Raw genomic sequence first — 26,799 nt, 5'->3', positions numbered from 1 at the left:
GAGGAGGAGAAGTGACTGACCTATTATAGTATGGAGGAGAGGTGACTGACCTATTATAGCATAGAGGAGGAGAAGTGACTGACCTATTATAGTATGGAGGAGAGGTGACTGGTATATTATAGTATGGAGGAGAGGTGACTGACCTATTATAGCATAGAGGAGGAGAGGTGACTGACCTATTATAGCATGGAGGAGAGGTGACTGGTATATTATAGTATGGAGGAGAGGCGACTGGTATATTATAGTATGGAGGAGAGGTGACTGACCTATTATAGCATAGAGGAGGAGAGGTGACTGACCTATTATAGCATGGAGGAGAGGTGACTGGTATATTATAGTATGGAGGAGAGATATATGTATATTTCATAGAGAGTGTGAAGGCTGCTGTATATAGTATATGAAGTACATGAATACCATGGCAGTGATGACTCTAATCCCCAGTCTCTAACACTCTATACTAATGCCATCTGTTCTCATGCATGGATATTCTTAAAACCTGGACTGTTAGGGTTCTCCTTGATGATCCGAGATTGTGAACCGTTGAGCTCATTCGATGATATTGGAGATGAGCGCGCTCACACTTGGGGGCCATATATAGTAGTCTGCAAGATGTGGTAAGTGGTGAGATTCGCAATATAGCGCTGGATATAAAACCAACCTAGTTTTCCACCTAGCAGCTAAATGGGCAAATCTCAGCACTTGCAGTGTTACATTTGGGCCTGGGTGCAGCATAGAGCTCCTGGATAGCAGACCCCCCTCTCACCCTCTCACCCTGTCCTCATGTGTTTGTACAGCACAGAGTCGGCTCAGGCACCGTAATGCCCTATTTCCAGACCAGGGGATAAAGCCAAGTCTGTGTCCTCAAACTTTCTGAGAAATGAAGGAGATTCTGCTATAAATGGCACAAACGTTTCTAATCCGCAGCTCTGAGACGTACAATGATGCATGTAAGGAGATTCTGCTATAAATGGCACAAACGTTTCTAATCCGCAGCTCTGAGACGTACAATGATGCATGTAAGGAGATTCTGCTATAAATGGCACAAACGTTTCTAATCCGCAGCTCTGAGACGTACAATGATGCATGTAAGGAGAATCTGCCGTCTAGTAATACAGGCCGTGTGCGCAACATTCAATCTTTACACTTTAGCGGGTGATTGCGCAGAGGATGGTATTGCAGAGCCGCAGAGGATGGTATTGCAGAGCCGCAGAGGATGGTATTGCACAGCCGCAGAGGATGGTATTGCACAGCCGCATAGGATGGTATTGCAGAGCCGCACACAAGCAGCGTTACAATTCCGTCCTTGCTAATATACTGTAGAAATGCAGCAGGAGGTGTCTGACACTTCATGCTGCACCTGCGATTCCAGCACTGCCACCGACTTTACAGGCTGGGATCACCATCGCGACCATTGGTAGACAACGCCGGCCAGCTGAGTAAGCCTTAGCTTACGCTGGCTTCTGAGGACGCAGATCCTGGCCTTGCCAGTCCTGGAAATTGGGCCCCCGTCCTGCCTCGTAAATGCCTTTGCCTGTCAATCAGGCAGATAGTGTTCACTCTAGGTGGCGCCGGACCTAGAGAACGGGCACATCTACGCACGCACACCCGGAAAGGGGCGTGGTCAATGAAAAAGGGGTGTGTCTGTAAGACATCCCCCTTTTTGTCACTCTTGGGGGCTTGTCCGGCACTTACAGACATGACTGGTGGTGACTGCTACACCGCAGTTTTCCCCATCTGCGGGACACTGCGACCTGTGGGTGGGGGTTTACAGCAGATTATTACACTACCAGCATGATGTTTTATGTTGGGTGTGTCCGGATGGCTTCCAGCCCGGACTCCCGACCACAGGTTGGGGTTTCGATCCACCTTGGGGGTATCAGGGATTCCCGCTTGCCATCAGTGACCGCTTGTCACTAATTCGGTCCCCTGCGCCGTGGTCGAAATGATACTGCCACCACCGAGCTCCTCCTATCGGCACTCTGAACCGCTTACTAATACCCAGGCTCCTACCTCGGTACCTGGAAATGCTTCTGCTGCGTATGCATCGGCTAACTGCGGACACACCACCTGTTTGGTGTCTGTTGTTTCCTCCTGATCCCTCGCAATGGACCAGGCTCTGCACGGTAGCGGCAGAGGGCTTGATCTTTGGAGACGCCTGACTCAACCCAGAACAGTAGGAGAACGGAATAGCGTTTGGCGCAATTCTGTTGGTCGCAAGATTGAGATACAATCGTAGTAAAGGCAATATGTTTATTGCTCAATGGTCTTCAAAAAGACTCGTCCTTTCGGATGAAGGGGTACATCGCATACAGAAATCTTATCAATCAGCAGTTCTTCTCCTCAGAGAATTTACAGGGTTGTACAATATTACCAGGCACGAAGCCTTCTTTTATGCTACTCCAATACACATTACCACAGGGGGTACGTCCGCCCTGGGCTCCTCTTAGCCAATTAGGCTATCTCACAAAACATAAATAATCACATCTCACAGAAATTACTACATTTCCTCCTTACCACCCAAACACATTTGGTTTCCTAAGCACAAACTGAGTAAGCATATACTGTTTCTGAAAAGGTAAATATAATGCAAATTTCTATGTCTATGACTAAAACCAGTTTTGACTTTTGGAGTCTTAACACTGTGACCGGACGCCTTTCTCCTAGGCCGGCCCTGGTCATGGGTTAGCGCTTTTGGACTCCCACTCACCGTCAGTGACCGCCTGTCACTGGCTCTGCCCACTGTGCCGTGGGCGTTTAACGATGCTGCCCCCACCAAACTCTACCACCGGCGTTTGGAACCGCTTTTTAAGTTACCCTCAGGCTCCTACCTCGGCACCTGGAACCGCTTCTGCTGTGTATGCGTTTGATTAACTGCGGACCTCCAATACACATTTCCGCAGGGGGTAAGCCTGCCCTGTGGTTTCCAACCAATCAATTTAAGTGCATGACCTCTGCATGTGCTAGCCACATGCACGTTTAACATTATCCCCTATGGACAGTGGGGAGTGGTCACTCCCCTGAGCAGGAGACTACCTGGTGTTTTGGTCACCACCCAGGAGTCGGCTCGTCTAGGGCCGGGGGGAGGTTTTCCTAAAAAAAAAAACTACTTCCAGGGATCTGCTAAGGGACCAGCCCAGCCACCTCTGCCTGAATCTGAGCTCCAGAGGTGGGGAAGCAGGGTCCCCGGGCACGGTTTCCTGGCCATGGAAGGGAAGCTATGTTGGAGCTCCCTGCCTTAGCCAGCTCCCTATGCACCCCCTCATACCACTTCCAGGCATGAGGCTGCATGGGGGAACATTTTATTTCCTCTGGAAGGGGCTGAGGGACCCAGGAACCCACGGAGGACTCTGGATCCCCTGGCTGTCCAGAGCATTACAGGTAAGTGCACTTGACTTAAATTATACATTTAAACACTTTAAATACATTTAAACATGGCGCCTAGCACCCTTTGTCTCTTTAAATATGGCGCTGCAGCACAGGGGGTTAACCCTTTCAGTGCTGCGGCCGCCATTAGCCTCGTGTGGCCAGCCTCCGACCACAAACACCTTCTAAGTTCTTACACAAAATAGAAGCTTCCTATAACCACAAACAAATAGTTTTCCTTAACCTTGCTGGGTATTGTACATAGAGACACACAGGACCCCCAGCATTGTATTTCAATGAAAGTGCTGTAAACGAAGGTTTGCTCACTACGTCAGGATAATTAACATATCGCTTCCTATGTCAGGAGGGCAATCCCAATTACAATAATACACACTTAAACCATATAGTGCATAGCCTATTAAATATACTCTGCATCATGCACTAATGCATTGCAGATCAGCTGCAGTACATTACACACTCCCCCAGTGCAGCCACACTCCCCCAGTGCAGCCACACTCTACCTACACTCCCCCAGTGCAGCCACACTCTACCTACACTCCCCCAGTGCAGCCGCACTCTACCTACACTCCCCCAGTGCAGCCGCACTCTACCCGCACTCCCCCCAGTGCAGCCGCACTCTACCCGCACTCCCCCCAGTGCAGCCGCACTCTACCCGCACTCCCCCCAGTGCAGCCGCACTCTACCCGCACTCCCCCCAGTGCAGCTATACTCCAGCAGCGCAGAGTACACATTTACAACACACAAAGACATATGTGTCCTTGCTCATCTAGTCTCATTACGCCATGCAGCGCGATATACCTGGCGTGAGTGAGCTGCCGGTTTCCGTGCAACTCTGCTGGCATATTTTTTGCTGAAAATGCGTAAACAGAACTTGGAATGGAAATAAGCTACGGCTGCTGCGTTGTAGCACTTACCACGCTGATTCCGAGACTCTGTTTCACCCAGATATACAGTACAAGTGTCACATATCAAATCTCTGTCTCCTGGTGCATCCTAGTTGTGACTTAAGGTGGCCACACACTGGACGATTTTAGGCGCGATTTGCACGAAAACGATGCATTGGAGTGATACATCATTTTAAAAACATGCAAATCGTGGCGCTTCGACCCGCGGGTCGTTTCTTCAGATCTTACCTACTGCAGGTAAGATCTGGCAATCTCCTTAACGATGCGCTGGAAATAATTAAGGACGCACGATGGGTCGTTGGTCACATTGCACAGATTAGCGAGATGTCGCCTGTCCAGGAGCTGCCCGGGGAGTGCAAAGGGAATCGCTGATGACATCACATCTATTGCGAGTCGTTCAGTGTATGGCACCTTTAGACACATTTTCGACAACAAAAAGATGCAAAATAAAGACTAGACCAGGCGTGCCGAGAGGTGCGACTGCCGCAAAGAGAGAGGACAGATCTGAATCTGCAGGAGAGGTGCGACTGCCGCAAAGAGAGAGGACAGATCTGTATCTGCAGGAGAGGTGCGATTGCCGCAAAGAGAGAGGACAGATCTGTATCTGCAGGAGAGGTGCGACTGCCGCAAAGAGAGAGGACAGATCTGTATCTGCAGGAGAGGTGCGACTGCCGCAAAGAGAGAGGACAGATCTGTATCTGCAGGAGAGGTGCGATTGCCGCAAAGAGAGAGGACAGATCTGTATCTGCAGGAGAGGTGCGACTGCCGCAAAGAGAGAGGACAGATCTGTATCTGCAGCAGAGGTGCGACTGCCGCAAAGAGAGAGGACAGATCTGTATCTGCAGGAGAGGTGCGACTGCCGCAAAGAGAGAGGACAGATCTGTATCTGCAGGAGGGCTGCTGTGCGGAACCAGAGCGGATGTGTTCCTTTTCTGCAAACCTCAGGTGCAAAGGTGATCACTGATATGTACTAAAGGCTTCCAGCATGAGGAGGCAGGTACATGGCCGTACCCATGGGGCCATCAGTCAGTGGAGGAAAGTCTATTGACCCCTTTGCATTCACTTCAGTAAATATATCAGGCAATGCACCAGCTGCTCCCACCATTGTAGTGACCGAAAGTAACGGGTCTAATACAAAAGGTAAAAATACCCTGAACAAGTGCGTTAGAGACAAATAATCAAAAGGAGAATAGAACGAAAAATAAAATCTTCTGGGTGGTTTGATCAGATAAAACATGTTATCTACTCCCTCTGCCTGTTATAACTACACCTGATACTACTCCCTCTGCCTGTTATACCTACACCTAATACTACTCCCTCTGCCTGTTATACCTACATCTGATACTATTCCCTCTGCCTGTTATACCTACACCTGATACTACTCCCTCTGCCTGTTATACCTATACCTGATACTACTCCCTCTGCCTGTTATACCTACACCTGATACTATTCCCTCTGCCTGTTATACCTACACCTGATACTACTCCCTCTGCCTGTTATACCTACACCTGATACTACTCCCTCTGCCTGTTATACCTACACCTGATACTACTCCCTCTGCCTGTTATACCTACACCTGATACTACTCCCTCTGTCTGTTATACCTACACCTGATACTACTCCCTCTGTCTGTTATACCTACACCTGATACTACTCCCCCTGCCTGTTATACCTACACCTGATACTACTCCCCCTGCCTGTTATACCTACACCCGATACTACTCCCCCTGCCTGTTATACCTACACCCGATACTACTCCCCCTGCCTGTTATACCTACACCTGATACTACTCCCTCTGCCTGTTATACCTACACCTGATACTACTCCCTCTGCCTGTTATACCTACACCTGATACTACTCCCTCTGCCTGTTATACCTACACCAGATACTACTCCCTCTGCCTGTTATACCTACACCAGATACTACTCCCTCTGCCTGTTATACCTACACCAGATACTACTCCCTCTGCCTGTTATACCTACACCTGATACTAATCCCTCTGCCTGGTATACCTACACCTGATACTACTCCCTCTGCCTGGTATACCTACACCTGATACTACTCCCTCTGCCTGTTATACCTACACCAGATACTACTCCCTCTGCCTGTTATACCTACACCAGATACTACTCCCTCTGCCTGTTATACCTACACCAGATACTACTCCCTCTGCCTGTTATACCTACACCTGATACTAATCCCTCTGCCTGGTATACCTATACCTCATACTACTCCCTCTGCCTGTTATACCTACACCTGATACTACTCCCTCTGCCTGTTATACCTACACCTGATACTACTCCCTCTGCCTGTTATACCTACACCTGATACTACTCCCTCTGCCTGTTATACCTACACCTGATACTACTCCCCCTGCCTGTTATACCTACACCAGATACTACTCCCTCTGCCTGTTATACCTACACCAGATACTACTCCCCCTGCCTGTTATACCTACACCAGATACTACTCCCTCTGCCTGTTATACCTACACCAGATACTACTCCCCCTGCCTGTTATACCTACACCTGATACTACACCCTCTGCCTGTTATACCTACACCTGATACTACTCCCCCTGCCTGTTATACCTACACCTGATACTACTCCCTCTGCCTGTTATACCTACACCTGATACTACTCCCTCTGCCTGTTATAACTACACCTTATAAACATGGCGTGTTACACAGCACAGTACATGAAGCAGATGTATTATGGAGTTGGTGGGAAGGGGTTAAATTATAAGGCATCAGTGTGTTATACAGCACAGTACATGGAGGGGATTATGTTACAGACAATTTACATTCAGTGGGGTTTATACACTGATTATCGGCATCCTGCGATACTGTTATTGTTACTTATATGGTGCCAGCACGTTGCGGTCGGGAAAAAAACTCGGCTGGAGAGAGCGGTAATTAGATGTTACTGTACATATAACGGGAGATAAATGGAAGGTGACGTGGGCCTGGTTCAGTGTTGTAAGAATGTCCATGTTATCGCAGCTCGGCGGTTTTTCAACTGCGCATGTGCGAAACGCCAAGGAAAGTTTTTTTATTGTTCACATGCGAGTTAAAGTTTGAAGCTGCATTCGCAAAGCATCCGTAACGCTCTACGAAGATCACTGTGATCTAGGAACGTTCCTGGGTGGAGTCGGGGAGCTGGACGAAAGCGAACTGAGAGAGAGGCTGGTCAGTGGGCGCCTAAAGGGAGGTCCATGTGTGTGTCTGTGACCACGGCATGTTCCCAACCCCATAACAGTCTTCGAGGCCATAGTTAGAGAGAGGCCGATCCGTGGGCACGTTATGGGAGGTCCATGTGTGTGTCTGTGACCACGAAGTGTTCCCAACCCCATAACCACAGTCTCAGAGGCCATAGTTATAGAAAGGCCGGTCCGTGGGCACGTTATTGGAGGTCCATGTGTGTGTCTGTGACCATGGCATGTTCCCATCCCCATAACCACAGTCTCAGAGGCCATAGTTAGAGAGAGGCCGGTCCGTGGGCACGTTATGGGAGGTCCATGTGTGTGCCTGTGACCACGAAGTGTTCCCAACCCCATAACAGTCTCAGAGGCCATAGTCAGAGTTGTAGCTGATTTTGCGCAGCCCAGGTGTTACTCGAGGAGTGGATGTGCGTATAATTTGCGTGGATGATGTTGTGTTTTCTCACAGCGCAGATGATATGGAGAGTGTATGTAGCCGCATTAGCTCAGGCCGTTGCAGGCTGATCCAGGTGGAGTCTGACCGGCCCATTTGCACATAGGCTGAGTGAGAAATTGCAGCTGCGAATGTAATAGCGTAGGTTCCGAGCGACCGCGTCCGCTTATAGTTCCCCTACACATGGCGAGGACTCTTACCCCGGATTGTGCTGGCTTCCTGTCAATGCGACTGACAAATGGTGGCACGTTAGGGCCGTGGTGTGCTAGATGGTAGTCTGATCAATTTATTTGAAGTCATTGGACATTAAACTCCTTTTCGGGGCTGTTTTGTGTGTTCATCTACAAAAGCATAGAGCAATGGCTGCCGCAGTGAGCAAAGGGCCGTCTGACTGTATAAAGGCTCATTCCCTTCTTCTGAGGTGTCTAATATCCTTATTATAATCAGTGTGCAAATCGTCTACCTTGTATTTGTGTAGTGTGACTTTGTCATTGCATTCAGTAGGACACAGAGATGGTAATTACAGTGTGTGAGGTATGGGAAGGCCAGAGAGACAGCACAAAGCACAAAGGCCATGAACTCTGCATCTCTAGCAGATAAGACAGTAATGAGTCTGCTACTGGGAACAGCCTCAGGGACAGGAGATAAGGGTGCGGAGCCATGGAGGCTGCTTAATGTTACCCATTCACTGTGGTTTATTCGTGTAAGGATCTTTCATTTCTGTCCCTAAACTATTGGTGACCTGCAAAGCCCACGGGAACCTTATTCGGCTGCGGATCACCCTGCCACAGCTGTAAGGGCATAATGGTCACCTGGTGCACCACAGAAGGGTTACACATGTTATGGTACATACCCACTGGCGCTTACTGTATTATCATTAGGCAGCCATGATGGGTGGCACGGGGTGCGGGTGGTGAGTGCATTACAGTACTCGGGTGACCTGTCAAATGCAAATATAAACTTGTTTTTAGCAACCGCATGTGTCCGCGTGGCATGTTTTCCATGGCAGTGGCTATAAGGCCTATAATAAATGCTATGTGGATATATATTGACTGTCGGCATAATGAACATGACCTTGTAGACATTTTTCTGAGTTGACATATTGCATGTTGCCATAATGTCCTTGTCGACATGTCGGCATTGTGGTGTTGACTAGGGATGTGTGACTGGCGCTTCTGCGCTGGGCTGCCCCATGGACCTTACTTCTGGCTAGCAGGGTGCCTGGGACCACAATCTCGCTGCGCCATTGGCGCCTGTAGCGCTCTTTATAAGCCGCAGGCCGGTGCCATGTATACAGCTGTACAGAACGTCCTCTAGACTCTGCATGCACCGCTGCGCTTCCGGGTGCCGGCCCTGCCCCTATGCATGACGTCATGGGCAAAGCGGGCAGAGCCGGCACAGGGCGCATTAAAGCCCTGTTACGGCACTGGCTGTGGGTATAGAGCGTACGCATTTAGCGATTGTGCTCTGCAGGGATTCCCATATAAGCCAGACAGTAACTTCTGACCTCCATCTACAACATATTTACCCACAAATCAGCTATACCATCGCCTGTGCCAGGTATACCGACAGCTCTTATAGTGTATACCTTTCACTCATCATATTAGTTTAAACAGCAGTTTATAGAACACTTTATTTTAAATATTCTGTATGTGTGAGCTCTATTTGCTATATATTGTGTGAATTGCTTTGGTAAATGTGGTGTTTTTATTTAGTAATTTACATGTCTTGATGACCTCATTCTATCATAGCAAAACCTCTGTTCTCACATTGTAATCGCAGCTCTACCTCTATTACTTGTGTTCTGTCCACGTCCCTGGTTAGAAAGGTCATTTATGCCCCTTTTCCACTGCTGTAAGGTTATTGCTGGGTCTTCCTGGGTCACGGCTCAGTGGAAAATGGTCCCTGAAAAATAACCCAGGTCCAGTGACCCAGCAATCCAACCCATGTACCTACTAGTATGGACCTGGGTAATGGTGCATTGTAAACGACGCAACCTGGGTTATCCTACCTAGGTCATGCCTAAAATGAGCCGATTGGTGGCTGTGGAGCATTCACCTCCCACTTTTTATGACATCACACGTTTGGCAGGACAGACTCTGGTTCAGTGTGAACAGGGCTTACCCAGGAATTATCTGGATGGAAAGTGCAGTGAGGTCTGACCTGGGTTTTTGTTGGAAAATGGGGATTAGTAAGTATCTAGAAACTCGTTATTAGGGCACTGCAGCTGCTTTTATGAAATATTGTTATCTCATATTTTTTATCATTCACTATTATTCAGGACCTTATATGGTCTGTGCCTGGGTTTATAGGCTTTTGTCTAAACTTTCATAAAGAGGCAGAAGCTGTAAGTCCTGCAGTAAGTCACATTACTTAGGGCTTATGGTACTGTAAATAGATCTCATTGTCTTTAGCTCTAGATTTACAGCAGGTGCTATGGCTGAAGGTAATAAATGCAGTTAGAGATGCGATGTGTGACAAGGCGCAGGGGGTGTGGCCTATAAGACATTTTCATTAATTTTGTACTTTATAAAATGTCCGTGAGTATTTGGTTATTATTATGCTCTTATTTGTATGCTTATCGTGGCTTGTAATTCACAATATCCCTGTCCTGGGGTTTATCAATCAATCAATCAATCAATCAATCAATCAATCAATCTCCCTTTCCTGCATTTGCAGTTGACTTGATATCAGATGTAAAGCAGACATGTACAGAATATAGTATGTATAGTATAGGTGTACAGTATATAGTATGTATAGTATAGGTGTACAGCCCATGTATCAGTGACAGTGCTCCCATTACCTGGATACATTATAGTGTATGTACAGTATCTCTCCCTCTCACCTGCCAGGTGATATCAGATGTAAAGCAGACATGTACAGTATATAGTATGTATAGTATAGGTGTACAGTGTATAGTATGTATAGTATAGGTGTACAGTATATAGTATGTATAGTATAGGTGTACAGTATATAGTATGTATAGTATAGGTGTACAGCCCATGTATCAGTGACACAGTGCTCCCATTACCTGGATACATTATAGTGTATGTACAGTATCTCTCCCTCTCACCTGCCAGGTGATATCAGATGTAAAGCAGACATGTACAGTATATAGTATGTATAGTATAGGTGTACAGTGTATAGTATGTATAGTATAGGTGTACAGTATATAGTATGTATAGTATAGGTGTACAGTGTATAGTGTGTATAGTATAGGTGTACAGTATATAGTATGTATAGTATAGGTGTACAGTATATAGTATGTGTAGTATAGGTGTACAGTATATAGTATGTATAGTATAGGTGTACAGTATATAGTATGTATAGTATAGGTGTACAGCCCATGTATCAGTGACACAGTGCTCCCATTACCTGGATACATTATAGTGTATGTACAGTATCTCTCCCTCTCACCTGCCAGGTGATATCGGATGTAAAGCAGACAGACATGTACAGTATATAGTATGTATAGTATAGGTGTACAGCCCATGTATCAGTGACACAGTGCTCCCATTACCTGGATACATTATAGTATATGTACAGTATCTCTCCCTCTCACCTGCCAGGTGATATCAGATGTAAAGCAGACATGTACAGTATATAGTATGTATAGTATAGGTGTACAGTATATAGTATGTATAGTATAGGTGTACAGTATATAGTATGTATAGTATAGGTGTACAGCCCATGTATCAGTGACACAGTGCTCCCATTACCTGGATACATTATAGTATATGTACAGTATCTCTCCCTCTCACCTGCCAGGTGATATCAGATGTAAAGCAGACAGACATGTACAGTATATATTATGTATAGTATAGGTGTACAGTATATAGTATGTATAGTATAGGTGTACAGTATATAGTATGTATAGTATAGGTGTACAGCCCATGTATCAGTGACACAGTGCTCCCATTACCTGGATACATTATAGTGTATGTACAGTATCTCTCCCTCTCACCTGCCAGGTGATATCAGATGTAAAGCAGACAGACATGTACAGTATATAGTATGTATAGTATAGGTGTACAGTATATAGTATGTATAGTATAGGTGTACAGCCCATGTATCAGTGACACAGTGCTCCCATTACCTGGATACATTATAGTGTATGTACAGTATCTCTCCCTCTCACCTGCCAGGTGATATCGGATGTAAAGCAAACATGTACAGTATATAGTATGTATAGTATAGGTGTACAGCCCATGTATCAGTGACCCAGTGCTCCCATTACCTGGGTACATTATAGTGTATGTACAGTATCTCTCCCTCTCACCTGGCAGGTGATATCAGATGTAAAGCAGACATGTATAGTATATAGTATGTATAGTATAGGTGTACAGCCCATGTATCAGTGACACAGTGCTCCCATTACCTGGATACATTATAGTGTATGTACAGTATCTCTCCCTCTCACCTGCCAGGTGATATCAGATGTAAAGCAGACATGTACAGTATATAGTATGTATAGTATAGGTGTACAGCCCATGTATCAGTGACCCAGTGCTCCCATTACCTGGGTACATTATAGTGTATGTACAGTATCTCTCCCTCTCACCTGCCAGGTGATATCAGATGTAAAGCAGACATGTACAGTATATAGTATGTATAGTATAGGTGTACAGCCCATGTATCAGTGACACAGTGCTCCCATTACCTGGATACATTATAGTGTATGTACAGTATCCCTCCCTCTCACCTGCCAGGTGATATCGGATGTAAAGCAGACATGTACAGTATATAGTATGTATAGTATAGGTGTATAGTATAGGTGTACAGTATATAGTATGTATAGTATAGGTGTACAGTATATAGTATGTATAGTATAGGTGTACAGCCCATGTATCAGTGACACAGTGCTCCCATTACCTGGATACATTATAGTGTATGTACAGTATCCCTCCCTCTCACCTGCCAAGTGATATCAGATGTAAAGCAGACATGTATAGTATATAGTATGTATAGTATAGGTGTACAGTATATAGTATGTATAGTATAGGTGTACAGTATATAGTATGTATAGTATAGGTGTACAGCCCATGTATCAGTGACACAGTGCTCCCATTACCTGGATACATTATAGTATATGTACAGTATCTCTCCCTCTCACCTGCCAAGTGATATCAGATGTAAAGCAGACATGTACAGTATATAGTATGTATAGTATAGGTGTACAGTATATAGTATGTATAGTATAGGTGTACAGCCCATGTATCAGTGACACAGTGCTCCCATTACCTGGATACATTATAGTGTATGTACAGTATCTCTCCCTCTCACCTGCCAGGTGATATCGGATGTAAAGCAGACATGTACAGTATATAGTATGTATAGTATAGGTGTACAGCCCATGTATCAGTGACCCAGTGCTCCCATTACCTGGGTACATTATAGTGTATGTACAGTATCTCTCCCTCTCACCTGCCAGGTGATATCAGATGTAAAGCAGACATGTATAGTATATAGTATGTATATAGTATAGGTGTACAGCCCATGTATCAGTGACACAGTGCTCCCATTACCTGGATACATTATAGTGTATGTACAGTATCTCTCCCTCTCACCTGCCAGGTGATATCAGATGTAAAGCAGACAGACATGTACAGAATATAGTATGTATAGTATAGGTGTACAGTATATAGTATGTATAGTATAGGTGTACAGTATATAGTATGTATAGTATAGGTGTACAGTGTATAGTATGTATAGTATAGGTGTACAGTGTATAGTATGTATAGTATAGGTGTACAGTGTATAGTATGTATAGTATAGGTGTACAGTATATAGTATGTATAGTATAGGTGTACAGTGTATAGTATGTATAGTATAGGTGTACAGTGTATAGTATGTATAGTATAGGTGTACAGTATATAGTATGTATAGTATAGGTGTACAGTATATAGTATGTATAGTATAGGTGTACAGTATATAGTATGTATAGTATAGGTGTACAGTATATAGTATGTATAGTATAGGTGTACAGTATATAGTATGTATAGTATAGGTGTACAGTATATAGTATGTATAGTATAGGTGTACAGTGTATAGTATGTATAGTATAGGTGTACAGTGTATAGTATGTATAGTATAGGTGTACAGTATATAGTATGTATAGTATAGGTGTACAGTATATAGTATGTATAGTATAGGTGTACAGTATATAGTATGTATAGTATAGGTGTACAGTATATAGTATGTGTAGTATAGGTGTACAGTATATAGTATGTGTAGTATAGGTGTATAGTATGTATAGTATAGGTGTACAGTATATAGTATGTATAGTATAGGTGTACAGTGTATAGTATAGGTGTACAGTGTATAGTATGTATAGTATAGGTGTACAGTATATAGTATGTATAGTATAGGTGTACAGTGTATAGTATAGGTGTACAGTGTATAGTATGTATAGTATAGGTGTACAGTGTATAGTATGTATAGTATAGGTGTACAGTGTATAGTATGTATAGTATAGGTGTACAGTGTATAGTATGTATAGTATAGGTGTACAGTGTATAGTATGTATAGTATAGGTGTACAGTGTATAGTATGTATAGTATAGGTGTACAGTGTATAGTATGTATAGTATAGGTGTACAGTATATAGTATGTATAGTATAGGTGTACAGTATATAGTATGTATAGTATAGGTGTACAGTGTATAGTATGTATAGTATAGGTGTACAGTGTATAGTATGTATAGTATAGGTGTACAGTGTATAGTATGTATAGCATAGGTGTACAGTGTATAGTATGTATAGCATAGGTGTACAGTATGTATAGTATGTATAGCATAGGTGTACAGTATGTATAGTATGTATAGCATAGGTGTACAGTATGTATAGTATGTATAGCATAGGTGTACAGTATGTATAGTATGTATAGCATAGGTGTACAGTGTATAGTATGTATAGTATAGATGTACAGTATATAGTATGTATAGTATAGGTGTATAGTATGTATAGTATGTATAGTATAGGTGTATAGTATGTATAGTATGTATAGTATAGGTGTATAGTATGTATAGTATGTATAGTATAGGTGTACAGTATATAGTATGTATAGTATAGGTGTATAGTATGTATAGTATGTATAGTATAGGTGTACAGTATATAGTATAGGTGTACAGTATATAGTATGTATAGTATAGGTGTATAGTATGTATAGTATAGGTGTACAGTATATAGTATGTATAGTATAGGTGTATAGTATGTATAGTATAGGTGTACAGTATATAGTATGTATAGTATAGGTGTACAGTGTATAGTATGTATAGTATAGATGTACAGTATATAGTATGTATAGTATAGGTGTATAGTATGTATAGTATAGATGTACAGTATATAGTATGTATAGTATAGGTGTACAGCCCATGTATCAGTGACACAGTGCTCCCATTACCTGGATACATTATAGTGTATGTACAGTATCTCTCCCTCTCACCTGCCAGGTGATATCGGATGTAAAGCAGACATGTATAGTATATAGTATGTGTAGTATAGGTGTACAGTATATAGTATGTATAGTATAGATGTACAGTATATAGTATGTATAGTTTAGGTGTACAGTATATAGTATGTATAGTATAGGTGTACAGTATATAGTATGTATAGTATAGGTGTACAGTATATGGTATGTATAGTTTAGGTGTACAGTATATAGTATGTATAGTATAGGTGTACAGTGTATAGTATGTATAGTATAGGTGTACAGTATATAGTATGTATAGTATAGGTGTACAGTATATAGTATGTATAGTTTAGGTGTACAGTATATAGTATGTATAGTTTAGGTGTACAGTATATAGTATGTATAGTATAGGTGTACAGTATATAGTATGTATAGTATAGGTGTACAGTATATAGTATGTATAGTATGTATAGTATAGGTGTACAGTGTATAGTTTAGGTGTACAGTATATAGTATGTATAGTTTAGGTGTACAGTATATAGTATGTATAGTATAGGTGTACAGTATATAGTATGTATAGTATAGGTGTACAGTATGTATAGTATAGATGTACAGTATATAGTATGTATAGTATAGGTGTACAGTATGTATAGTATGTATAGTATAGGTGTACAGTATATAGTATGTATAGTATAGGTGTACAGTATGTATAGTATGTATAGTATAGGTGTACAGTATATAGTATGTATAGTATAGGTGTACAGTATGTAGTATGTATAGTATAGATGTACAGTATATAGTATGTATAGTATAGATGTACAGTATATAGTATGTATAGTATAGGTGTACAGTATATAGTATGTATAGTATAGGTGTACAGTATATAGTATGTATAGTATAGGTGTACAGTATGTATAGTATGTATAGTATAGATGTACAGTATATAGTATGTATAGTATAGGTGTATAGTATGTATAGTATAGATGTACAGTATATAGTATGTATAGTATAGATGTACAGTATATAGTATGTATAGTATAGGTGTACAGTATATAGTATGTATAGTATAGATGTACAGTATATAGTATGTATAGTATAGGTGTACAGTATATAGTATGTATAGTATAGGTGTACAGTATATAGTATGTATAGTATAGGTGTACAGTATATAGTATGTATAGTATAGGTGTACAGTGTATAGTATGTATAGTATAGGTGTACAGTGTATAGTTTGTATAGTATAGGTGTACAGTGTATAGTATGTATAGTATAGGTGTACAGTATGTAGTATGTATAGTATAGGTGTACAGTATGTAGTATGTATAGTATAGGTGTACAGTATGTAGTATGTATAGTATAGATGTACAGTATATAGTATGTATAGTATAGATGTACAGTATATAGTATGTATAGTATAGTATATAGTATGTATAGTATAGGTGTACAGTATGTAGTATGTATAGTATAGTATATAGTATGTATAGTATAGGTGTACAGTATGTAGTATGTATAGTATAGATGTACAGTATATAGTATGTATAGTATAGATGTACAGTATATAGTATGTATAGTATAGGTGTACAGTATATAGTATGTATAGTATGTGTGTACAGTATATAGTATGTATAGTATAGGTGTACAGTATGTAGTATGTATAGTATAGATGTACAGTATGTATAGTATAGATGTACAGTGTATAGTATGTATAGTATAGGTGTACAGTATATAGTATGTATAGTATAGGTGTACAGTATATAGTATGTATAGTATAGGTGTACAGTATATAGTATGTATAGTATGTATAGTATATAGTATGTATAGTATGTACAGTATATAGTATGTATAGTATGTATAGTATGTATAGTATATAGTATGTATAGTATAGGTGTACAGTATATAGTATGTATAGTATATAGTATGTATAGTATAGGTGTACAGTATATAGTATGTATAGTATAGGTGTACAGTATATAGTATGTATAGTATAGGTGTACAGTGTATAGTATGTATAGTATAGGTGTACAGTGTATAGTATAGGTGTATAGTATATAGTATGTATAGTATAGGTGTATAGTATGTATAGTATAGGTGTATAGTATGTATAGTATATAGTATGTATAGTATGTATAGTATAGTATGTATAGTATGTATAGTATGTACAGTATAGGTGTATAGTATATAGTATGTATAGTATAGTATATAGTATGTATAGTATAGGTATATAGTATGTATAGTATAGGTGTACAGTATATAGTATGTATAGTATAGTATATAGTATGTATAGTATAGGTATATAGTATATAGTATGTATAGTATAGTATATAGTATGTATAATATAGGTGTATAGTATGTATAGTATGTATAGTATAGGTGTACAGTATATAGTATGTATAGTATGTATAGTATGTATAGTATGTATAGTATGTATAGTATAGGTGTACAGTATATAGTATGTATAGTATAGGTGTACAGTATGTAGTATGTATAGTATAGATGTACAGTATATAGTATGTATAGTATAGATGTACAGTATATAGTATGTATAGTATAGGTGTACAGTATATAGTATGTATAGTATGTATAGTATGTATAGTATAGGTGTACAGTATGTAGTATGTATAGTATAGATGTACAGTATATAGTATGTATAGTATAGATGTACAGTATATAGTATGTATAGTATAGATGTACAGTGTATAGTATGTATAGTATAGGTGTACAGTATATAGTATGTATAGTATAGGTGTACAGTATGTAGTATGTATAGTATAGGTGTACAGTATGTAGTATGTATAGTATGTACAGTATATAGTATGTATAGTATGTATAGTATGTATAGTATATAGTATGTATAGTATAGGTGTACAGTATATAGTATGTATAGTATATAGTATGTATAGTATAGGTGTACAGTATATAGTATGTATAGTATAGGTGTACAGTGTATAGTATGTATAGTATAGGTGTACAGTGTATAGTATGTATAGTATAGGTGTATAGTATGTATAGTATAGGTGTATAGTATGTATAGTATGTATAGTATAGGTGTATAGTATATAGTATGTATAGTATGTATAGTATAGGTGTATAGTATATAGTATGTATAGTATGTATAGTATGTATAGTATAGTATAGTATGTATAGTATGTATAGTATGTACAGTATAGGTGTATAGTATATAGTATGTATAGTATAGTATATAGTATGTATAGTATTGGTATATAGTATATAGTATGTATAGTATAGTATAGGTGTACAGTATATAGTATGTATAGTATAGTATATAGTATGTATAGTATAGGTATATAGTATATAGTATGTATAGTATAGTATATAGTATGTATAGTATAGGTGTATAGTATGTATAGTATGTATAGTATAGGTGTACAGTATATAGTATGTATAGTATGTATAGTATAGGTGTACAGTATATAGTATGTATAGTATAGGTGTACAGTATGTAGTATGTATAGTATAGATGTACAGTATATAGTATGTATAGTATAGATGTACAGTATATAGTATGTATAGTATAGGTGTACAGTATATAGTATGTATAGTATGTATAGTATGTATAGTATAGGTGTACAGTATGTAGTATGTATAGTATAGGTGTACAGTATATAGTATGTATAGTATAGATGTACAGTATATAGTATGTATAGTATAGATGTACAGTGTATAGTATGTATAGTATAGGTGTACAGTATATAGTATGTATAGTATAGGTGTACAGTATGTAGTATGTATAGTATAGGTGTACAGTATATAGTATGTATAGTATGTATAGTATATAGTATGTATAGTATGTACAGTATATAGTATGTATAGTATGTATAGTATATAGTATGTATAGTATAGGTGTACAGTATATAGTATGTATAGTATATAGTATGTATAGTATAGGTGTACAGTATATAGTATGTATAGTATAGGTGTACAGTGTATAGTATGTATAGTATAGGTGTACAGTGTATAGTATGTATAGTATAGGTGTATAGTATATAGTATGTATAGTATAGGTGTATAGTATGTATAGTATGTATAGTATAGGTGTATAGTATAGGTGTATAGTATATAGTATGTATAGTATGTATAGTATAGGTGTATAGTATGTATAGTATAGTATGTATAGTATGTACAGTATAGGTGTATAGTATATAGTATGTATAGTATAGTATGTATAGTATAGGTATATAGTATATAGTATGTATAGTATAGTATATAGTATGTATAGTATGTGTACAGTATATAGTATGTATAGTATAGTATATAGTATAGGTATATAGTATATAGTATGTATAGTATAGTATATAGTATGTATAGTATAGGTGTATAGTATGTATAGTATAGGTGTACAGTATATAGTATGTATAGTATGTATAGTATGTATAGTATATAGTATGTATAGTATAGGTGTACAGTGTATAGTATGTATAGTATGTACAGTATATAGTATGTATAGTATAGGTGTATAGTATGTATAGTATAGGTGTATAGTATGTATAGTATAGGTGTATAGTATGTATAGTATAGGTGTACAGTGTATAGTATGTATAGTATAGGTGTACAGTGTATAGTATGTATAGTATAGGTGTACAGTGTATAGTATGTATAGTATGTATAGTATGTACAGTATATAGTATGTATAGCACAGCCCACGTATCAGTGACATTAGTCTTTGTTCTGTAGGTTTCTATTGCCTCTTCAGTGTATTTCTCAATATCTGTTCTGTATATGCTATACATTTACTAAGATGTCTTTACAGGTGTATTGTTGCCCAATTTACACTTTGCTAGTTATACTACTAGACATAAATTTAACATATGAAATGATTTTGGTAATTTTCTAAACATCCAATAATGTAAACTCTTAATTTGTATTATTTTTTTAATGTTATTATGTATATATGTAATTTCTCTTTGATTTCCTTATATATTTCTGTGAAGAACTTGTCTTTCATGATTTGTCTTTGAAGTGTTTTAAGTGATGGGTTTTTCGCTAGCTCCATCTGTCCCCCAGTGTCTCCTGCCTGGCTATGCCCATTCCTAGGTTCCAGCTAGCTCCATCTGTCCCCCAATGTCTCCTACCCATCTATGCCTATTCCTAGGTTCCAGCTAGCTCCATCTGTCCCCCAATGTCTCCTACCCATCTATGCCTATTCCTAGGTTCCAGCTAGCTCCATCTGTCCCCCAGTGTCTCCTGCCCATCTATGCCTATTCCTAGGTTCCAGCTAGCTCCATCTTTCCCCCAATGTCTCCTACCCATCTATGCCTATTCCTAGGTTCCAGCTAGCTCCATCTTTCCCCCAGTGTCTCCTGCCCATCTATGCCTATTCCTACGTTCCAGCTAGCTCCATCTGTCCCCCAGTGTCTCCTGCCCGGCTATGCCTATTCCTAGGTTCCAGCTAGCTCCATCTGTCCCCCAGTGTCTCCTGCCCGGCTATGCCTATTCCTAGGTTCCAGCTAGCTCCAACTGTCCCCCAGTGTCTCCTGCCCATCTATGCCTATTCCTAGGTTCCAGCTAGCTCCAACTGTCCCCCAGTGTCTCCTGCCCATCTATGCCTATTCCTACGTTCCAGCTAGCTCCATCTGTCCCCCAGTGTCTCCTGCCCGGCTATGCCTATTCCTAGGTTCCAGCTAGCTCCAACTGTCCCCCAGTGTCTCCTGCCCATCTATGCCTATTCCTAGGTTCCAGCTAGCTCCATCTGTCCCCCAGTGTCTCCTGCCCGGCTATGCCTATTCCTAGGTTCCAGCTAGCTCCATCTGTCCCCCAGTGTCTCCTGCCCAGCTATGCCTATTCCTAGGTTCCAGGTAGCTCCATCTGTCCCCCAGTGTCTCCTGCCCAGCTATGCCTATTCCTAGGTTCCAGCTAGCTCCATCTGTCCCCCAGTGTCTCCTGCCCAGGTATGCCTATTCCTAGGTTCCAGGTAGCTCCATCTGTCCCCCAGTGTCTCCTGCCCAGCTATGCCTATTCCTAGGTTCAAGGTAGCTCCATCTGTCCCCCAGTGTCTCCATTAACTATGCCTATTCCTAGGTTCCAGCTAGCTCCAACTGACCCCCAGTGTCTCCATTAACTATGCTCATTCCTAGTTTCCAGCTAGCTCCAACTGTCCCCCAGTGTCTCCATTAACTATGCTCATTCCTAGTTTCCAGCTAGCTCCGTCCCCCAGTGTCTCCATTAACTATGCTCATTCCTAGGTTCCAGCTAGCTCCATCTGTCCCCCAGTGTCTCCATTAACTATGCCTATTCCTAGGTTCCAGCTAGCTCCATCTGTCCCCCAGTGTCTCCATTAACTATGCCTATTCCTAGGTTCCAGCTAGCTCCATCTGTCCCCCAGTGTCTCCATTAACTATGCCCATTCCTAGGTTCCAGCTAGCTCCAACTGTCCCCCAGTGTCTCCATTAACTATGCTCATTCCTAGGTTCCAGCTAGCTCCATCTGTCCCCCAGTGTCTCCATTAACTATGCCCATTCCTAGGTTCCAGCTAGCTCCAACTGTCACCCTGTTTCTCCATTAACTATGCCTATTCCTAGGTTCCAGCTAGCTCCAACTGTCCCCCAGTTTCTCCATTAACTATGCCTATTCCTAAGTTCCAGCTAGCTCCAACTGTCCCCCAGTTTCTCCATTAACTATACCCATTCCTAGGATCCAGCTAGCTCCAACTGTCCCCCAGTTTCTCCATTAACTATGCCCATTCCTAGGATCCAGCTAGCTCCATCTGTCCCCCAGTGTCTCCATTAACTATGCCTATTCCTAGGTTGCAGCTAGCTCCAACTGTCCCCCAGTTTCTCCATTAACTATGCCCATTCCTAGGATCCAGCTAGCTCCATTTGTCCCCCAGTGTCTCCATTAACTATGCCCATTCCTAGGATCCAGCTAGCTCCATCTGTCCCCCAGTGTCTCCATTAACTATGCCTATTCCTAGGATCCAGCTAGCTCCAACTGTCCCCCAGTTTCTCCATTAACTATGCCTATTCCTAGGTTCCAGCTAGCTCCAACTGTCCCCCAGTTTCTCCATTAACTATGCCTATTCCTAGGTTCCAGCTAGCTCCATCTGTCCCCCAGTTTCTCCATTAACTATGCCCATTCCTAGGAACCAGCTAGCTCCATCTGTCCCCCAGTGTCTCCATTAACTATGCCCATTCCTAGGATCCAGCTAGCTCTATCTGTCCCCCAGTGTCTCCATTAACTATGCCCATTCCTAGGATCCAGCTAGCTTCATCTGTCCCCCAGTGTCTCCATTAACTATGCCTATTCCTAGGATCCAGCTAGCTCCATCTGTCCCCCAGTGTCTCCTGCCCAGCTATGCTCATTCCTTGGTCTCAGCCAGCTCCATCTGTCCCCCAGTGTCTCCCTCCAAGCTATGCCCATTCTTAGGTTCCAGCTATCTCCCTCTGTCCCCCAGTGTCTTCTGTCTCTGACCAGCTATATCCATTCCTAGCTTCCAGCTATCTCCCTCTGTCCCCCAGTGTCTTCTGTCTCTGACCAGCTATGCTTATTCTTAGCTTCCAGCTATCTCCCTCTGTCCCCCAGTGTCTTCTGTCTCTGACCAGCTATGTCCATTCCTAGCTTCCAGCTATCTCCCTCTGTCCCCCAGTGTCTTCTGTCTCTGACCAGCTATGTCCATTCCTAGCTTCCAGCTATTTCCCTCTGTCCCCCAGTGTCTTCTGTCTCTGACCAGCTATGACCATTCCTAGATTGCAGTAGAGGCTGCTTTGCATTTAATTTAAATATAATTTACATTAAAAATGTATGTGCTTTGCTGCCTATCTGGTATCTTATGCAATGTCATACAATATAACTCTATAACGTTATTCCCCTCAGTGTGGTTAATTTTGTTGCAGCTTGTGTACTTGAATTCGCTCTCAATAGATATGTGATATCGGCATGTGCTATAGGTAATCCTTTTTTAGCGCTGTTAGGTCAATTTTAGTCAGTTTGTGATAAAAGCAAATAGAAAAGTCTTTAGAGAGATCCTGCCATATTTCTGTGCACAGTGACATGGGCCTTTTATATAGAGAGAAATCAGAAATAAATCTGCCTTTAGGGCAAATTGCAGCTCTAGAAAAGAAACGCGATTAATCTCTCCTCCTCTTCCTCCTCCTCTCTCTTACAGCGGCTCAGAATGAGGAGCGCACGTGCGCCTACAAGGATCCCATCCATCAGGACTACGGAGTAAGTGAAAGCCAGATATCCCCAGAGAACAGCACTGTGAAGTGTTCCAAGGGCAGCACCTGCTTCGGACTGTGGGAAAAGACGAGAGATGGGGAAATCAACCTGGTCAAACAAGGCAAGTATAATACAATGAGATACAAAGGTGTCAAAGGGGCGCACGCAAGATCTCGCCCATGCCCAGTGGAGCCGGCCGGGAAGGGAGACACAGTGGATCAGCGCTAGGCTGATGTGCTTTGTACTCAGCCGGGGATCGCCGGGGGGAGTTTTCACACTATTTGATACCTACATTGAACCCCAGTATGTATGAAAGCAGATAACAGCGAGAAAACAAAAATCACTTTTCTCTACGTTATTTGCTAACATCTGAACATTTTGCCGTTGCCAAGCTATTGTATGGTGACGGAAAATCATGGCTAAGAGGTAAGACACTCAGATGATGCACTGTGGGTCTTGCAGGCATGGCCGGAGGATGGAGTTTTCTCTACCCCACTCCCACGGCTAAGATGTTAATACATGTAACTTCCAGCATATGGCGTTATTTTGGTAATCACAGTTTAAAAGTGGATGCAGGCGTATTGAACAGGAAGATATTTATTTGCCCAAATGTCTCCAAACTCAGACCCACTGCCAAGTGCAGCACTGGTCCATAGGATGCAGACAGTGGGGAATTAGCTGACACCCGCCTGGTGGTGTTGCAGCTGCATGACCTCACGTACACGGAAGCAAATGGTTCCTGGTGCTGGTAGTAGGAGCCTGGGGGAAACGATTCCAGGTGCTGGTAGTAGGAGCCTGGGGGAAGCTGGTCCAGGTGTTGGTAGTAGGAACCCGGGGGAATGCGACTCCAGGTGCTGGTAGTAGGAGCCTGGGGGCAGTGATTCCTGGTGCTGGTAGTAGGAGCCTGGGGGAAGCTGTTCCAGGTGCTGGTAGTAGGAGCCTGGGGGAAGCTGTTCCAGGTGCTGGTAGTAGGAGGCTGGGGGAAGTGATTCCAGGTACTGGTAGTAGGAGCCTGGGGGAAGTGATTCCTGGTGCTGGTAGTAAGAGCCTGGGGGAAGCTGTTCCAGGTGCTGGTAGTAAGAGCCTGGGGGAAGTGATTCCAGGTGCTGGAAGTAGGAGCCTGGGGGAAGCTGTTCCAGGTGCTGGTAGTTGGAGCCTGGGGGAAGTGATTCCTGGTGCTGGTAGTAGGAGCCTGGGGGAAGTGATTCCAGGTGCTGGTAGTAGGAGCCTGGGGGAAGTGATTTCAGATACTGGTAGTAGGAGCCTGGGGGAAGTGATTTCAGGAACTGGTAGTAGGAGCCCGGGGGAAGTGATTCCAGGTGCTGGTAGTAGGAGCCCGGGGGAAGTGATCCCAGGTGCTGGTAGTAGAAGCCTGGGGGAAGTGATTCCTGGTGCTGGTAGTAGGAGCCTGGGGGAAGTGATTCCTGGTGCTGGTAGTAAGAACCTGGGGGAAGTGATTCCAGGTGCTGGTAGTAGGAGCCTGAGTGAAGCTGTTCCAGGTGCTGGTAGTTGGAGCCTGGGGGAAGTGATTCCTGGTGCTGGTAGTAAGAGCCTGGGGAAGCTGTTCCAGGTGCTGGTAGTAGGAGTCTGGGGGAAGTGATTCCAGGTGCTGGTAGTAGGAGCCTGGGGGAAGTGATTCCAGGTGCTGGTAGTAGGAGCCTGGGGGAAGTGATTCCAGGTGCTGGTAGTAGGAGCCTGGGGGAAGTTATTCCAGGTGCTAGTAGTAGGAGCCTGGGGGAAGTGATTCCAGGTGCTGGTAGTAGGAGCCTGGGGGAAGTGATTCCAGGTGCTGGTAGTAGGAGCCTGGGGGAAGTGATTCCAGGTGCTGGTAGTAGGAGCCTGGGGGAGGCTGTCCCAGGTGCTGGTAGTAGGAGCCTGGGGACAGTGATTCCTGGTGCTGGTAGTAGGAGCCTGGGGGAAGTGATTTCGGGTGCTGGTAGTAGGAGCCTGGGGGAAGTGATTCCAGGTACTGGTAGTAGGAGCCTGGGGGAAGTGATTCCAGGTGCTGGTAGTAGGAGCCTGGGGGAAGCTGTCCCAGGTGCTGGTAGTAGGAGCCTGGGGGAAGCTGTCCCAGGTGCTGGTAGTAGGAGCCTGGGGGAAGCTGTCCCAGGTGATGGTAGTAGGAACCTGGGGACAGTGATTTCAGGTGCTGGTAGTTGGAGCCTGGGGGAAGTGATTCCAGGTACTGGTAGTAGGAGCCTGGGGGAAGTGATTCCTGGTGCTGGTAGTAGGAGCCTGGGGGAAGTGATTCCTGGTGCTGGTAGTAAGAGCCTGAGGGAAGTGATTCCAGGTGCTGGTAGTAGGAGCCTGGGGGAAGCTGTTCCAGGTGCTGGTAGTTGGAGCCTGGGGGAAGCTGTTCCAGGTGTTGGTAGTAGGAGCCTGGGGGAAGTGATTCCTGGTGCTGGTAGTAAGAGCCTGGGGTAAGCTGTTCCAGATGCTGGTAGTAAGAGCCTGGGGTAAGTGATTCCTGGTGCTGGTAGTTGGAGCCTGGGGGGAAGCTGTTCCAGGTGCTGGTAGTAGGAGCCTGGGGGAATCTGTTCCAGGTGCTGGTAGTAAGAGCCTGGGTAAAGCTGTTCCAGGTGCTGGTAGTAAGAGCCTGGGGGAAGCTGTTCCAGGTGCTGGTAGTAGGAGCCTGGGGGAATCTGTTCCAGGTGCTGGTAGTAGGAGCCTGGGGGAATCTGTTCCAGGTGCTGGTAGTTGGAGCCTGGGGGAAGTGATTCCTGGTGCTGGTAGTAAGAGCCTGGGTAAAGCTGTTCCAGGTGCTGGTAGTAAGAGCCTGGGGGAAGTTGTTCCAGGTGCTGGTAGTAGGAGCCTGGGGGAATCTGTTCCAGGTGCTGGTAGTAGGAGCCTGGGGGAAGTGATTCCTGGTGCTGGTAGTAAGAGCCTGGGGGAAGTGATTCCTGGTGCTGGTAGTTGGAGCCTGGGGGAAGCTGTTCCAGGTGCTGGTAGTAGGAGCCTGGGGGAAGCTTTTCCAGGGGCTGGTAGTAGGAGCCTGGGGGGAGCTGTTTCTAGGTGCTGGTAGTAGGAGCCTGGGGGAAGTGATTCCTGGTGCTGGTAGTTGGAGCCTGGGCGAAGCTGTTCCAGGTGCTGGTAGTAAGAGCCTGGGGGAAGCTGTTCCAGGTGCTGGTAGTTGGAGCCTGGGGGAAGCTGTTCCAGGTGCTGGTAGTAGGAGCCTGGGGAAGTGATTCCTGGTGCTGGTAGTAAGAGCCTGGGCGAAGCTGTTCCAGATGCTGGTAGTAAGAGCCTGGGGTAAATGATTCCTGGTGCTGGTAGTTGG

At 43.1% G+C, this 26,799-nt stretch overlaps 1 protein-coding gene across 2 annotated transcripts in view; it reads left to right on the top strand.

Moving 5' to 3' along the window:
- The window catches only part of BMPR2 (bone morphogenetic protein receptor type 2), a 260,939-nt gene that overhangs the window by 49,333 nt on the left and 184,807 nt on the right, over window positions 1-26,799 (top strand). For both annotated transcript variants that reach the window (XM_088462089.1, XM_088462088.1), the window contains exon 2: window positions 23,470-23,643. In XM_088462089.1, the coding sequence (XP_088318215.1) occupies window positions 23,470-23,643 (174 nt within the window). The remainder of the gene's footprint in view (window positions 1-23,469; window positions 23,644-26,799) is intronic.

This window comes from Taudactylus pleione, unplaced genomic scaffold, assembly GCF_031769625.1.
Source record: "Taudactylus pleione unplaced genomic scaffold, aTauple2 ptg001149l, whole genome shotgun sequence".
Lineage (NCBI taxonomy): Eukaryota > Metazoa > Chordata > Amphibia > Anura > Myobatrachidae > Taudactylus > Taudactylus pleione.
The sequence above is the reverse complement of the archived record's forward strand: the minus strand, read 5'-3'. Positions and strand labels throughout refer to the sequence as shown.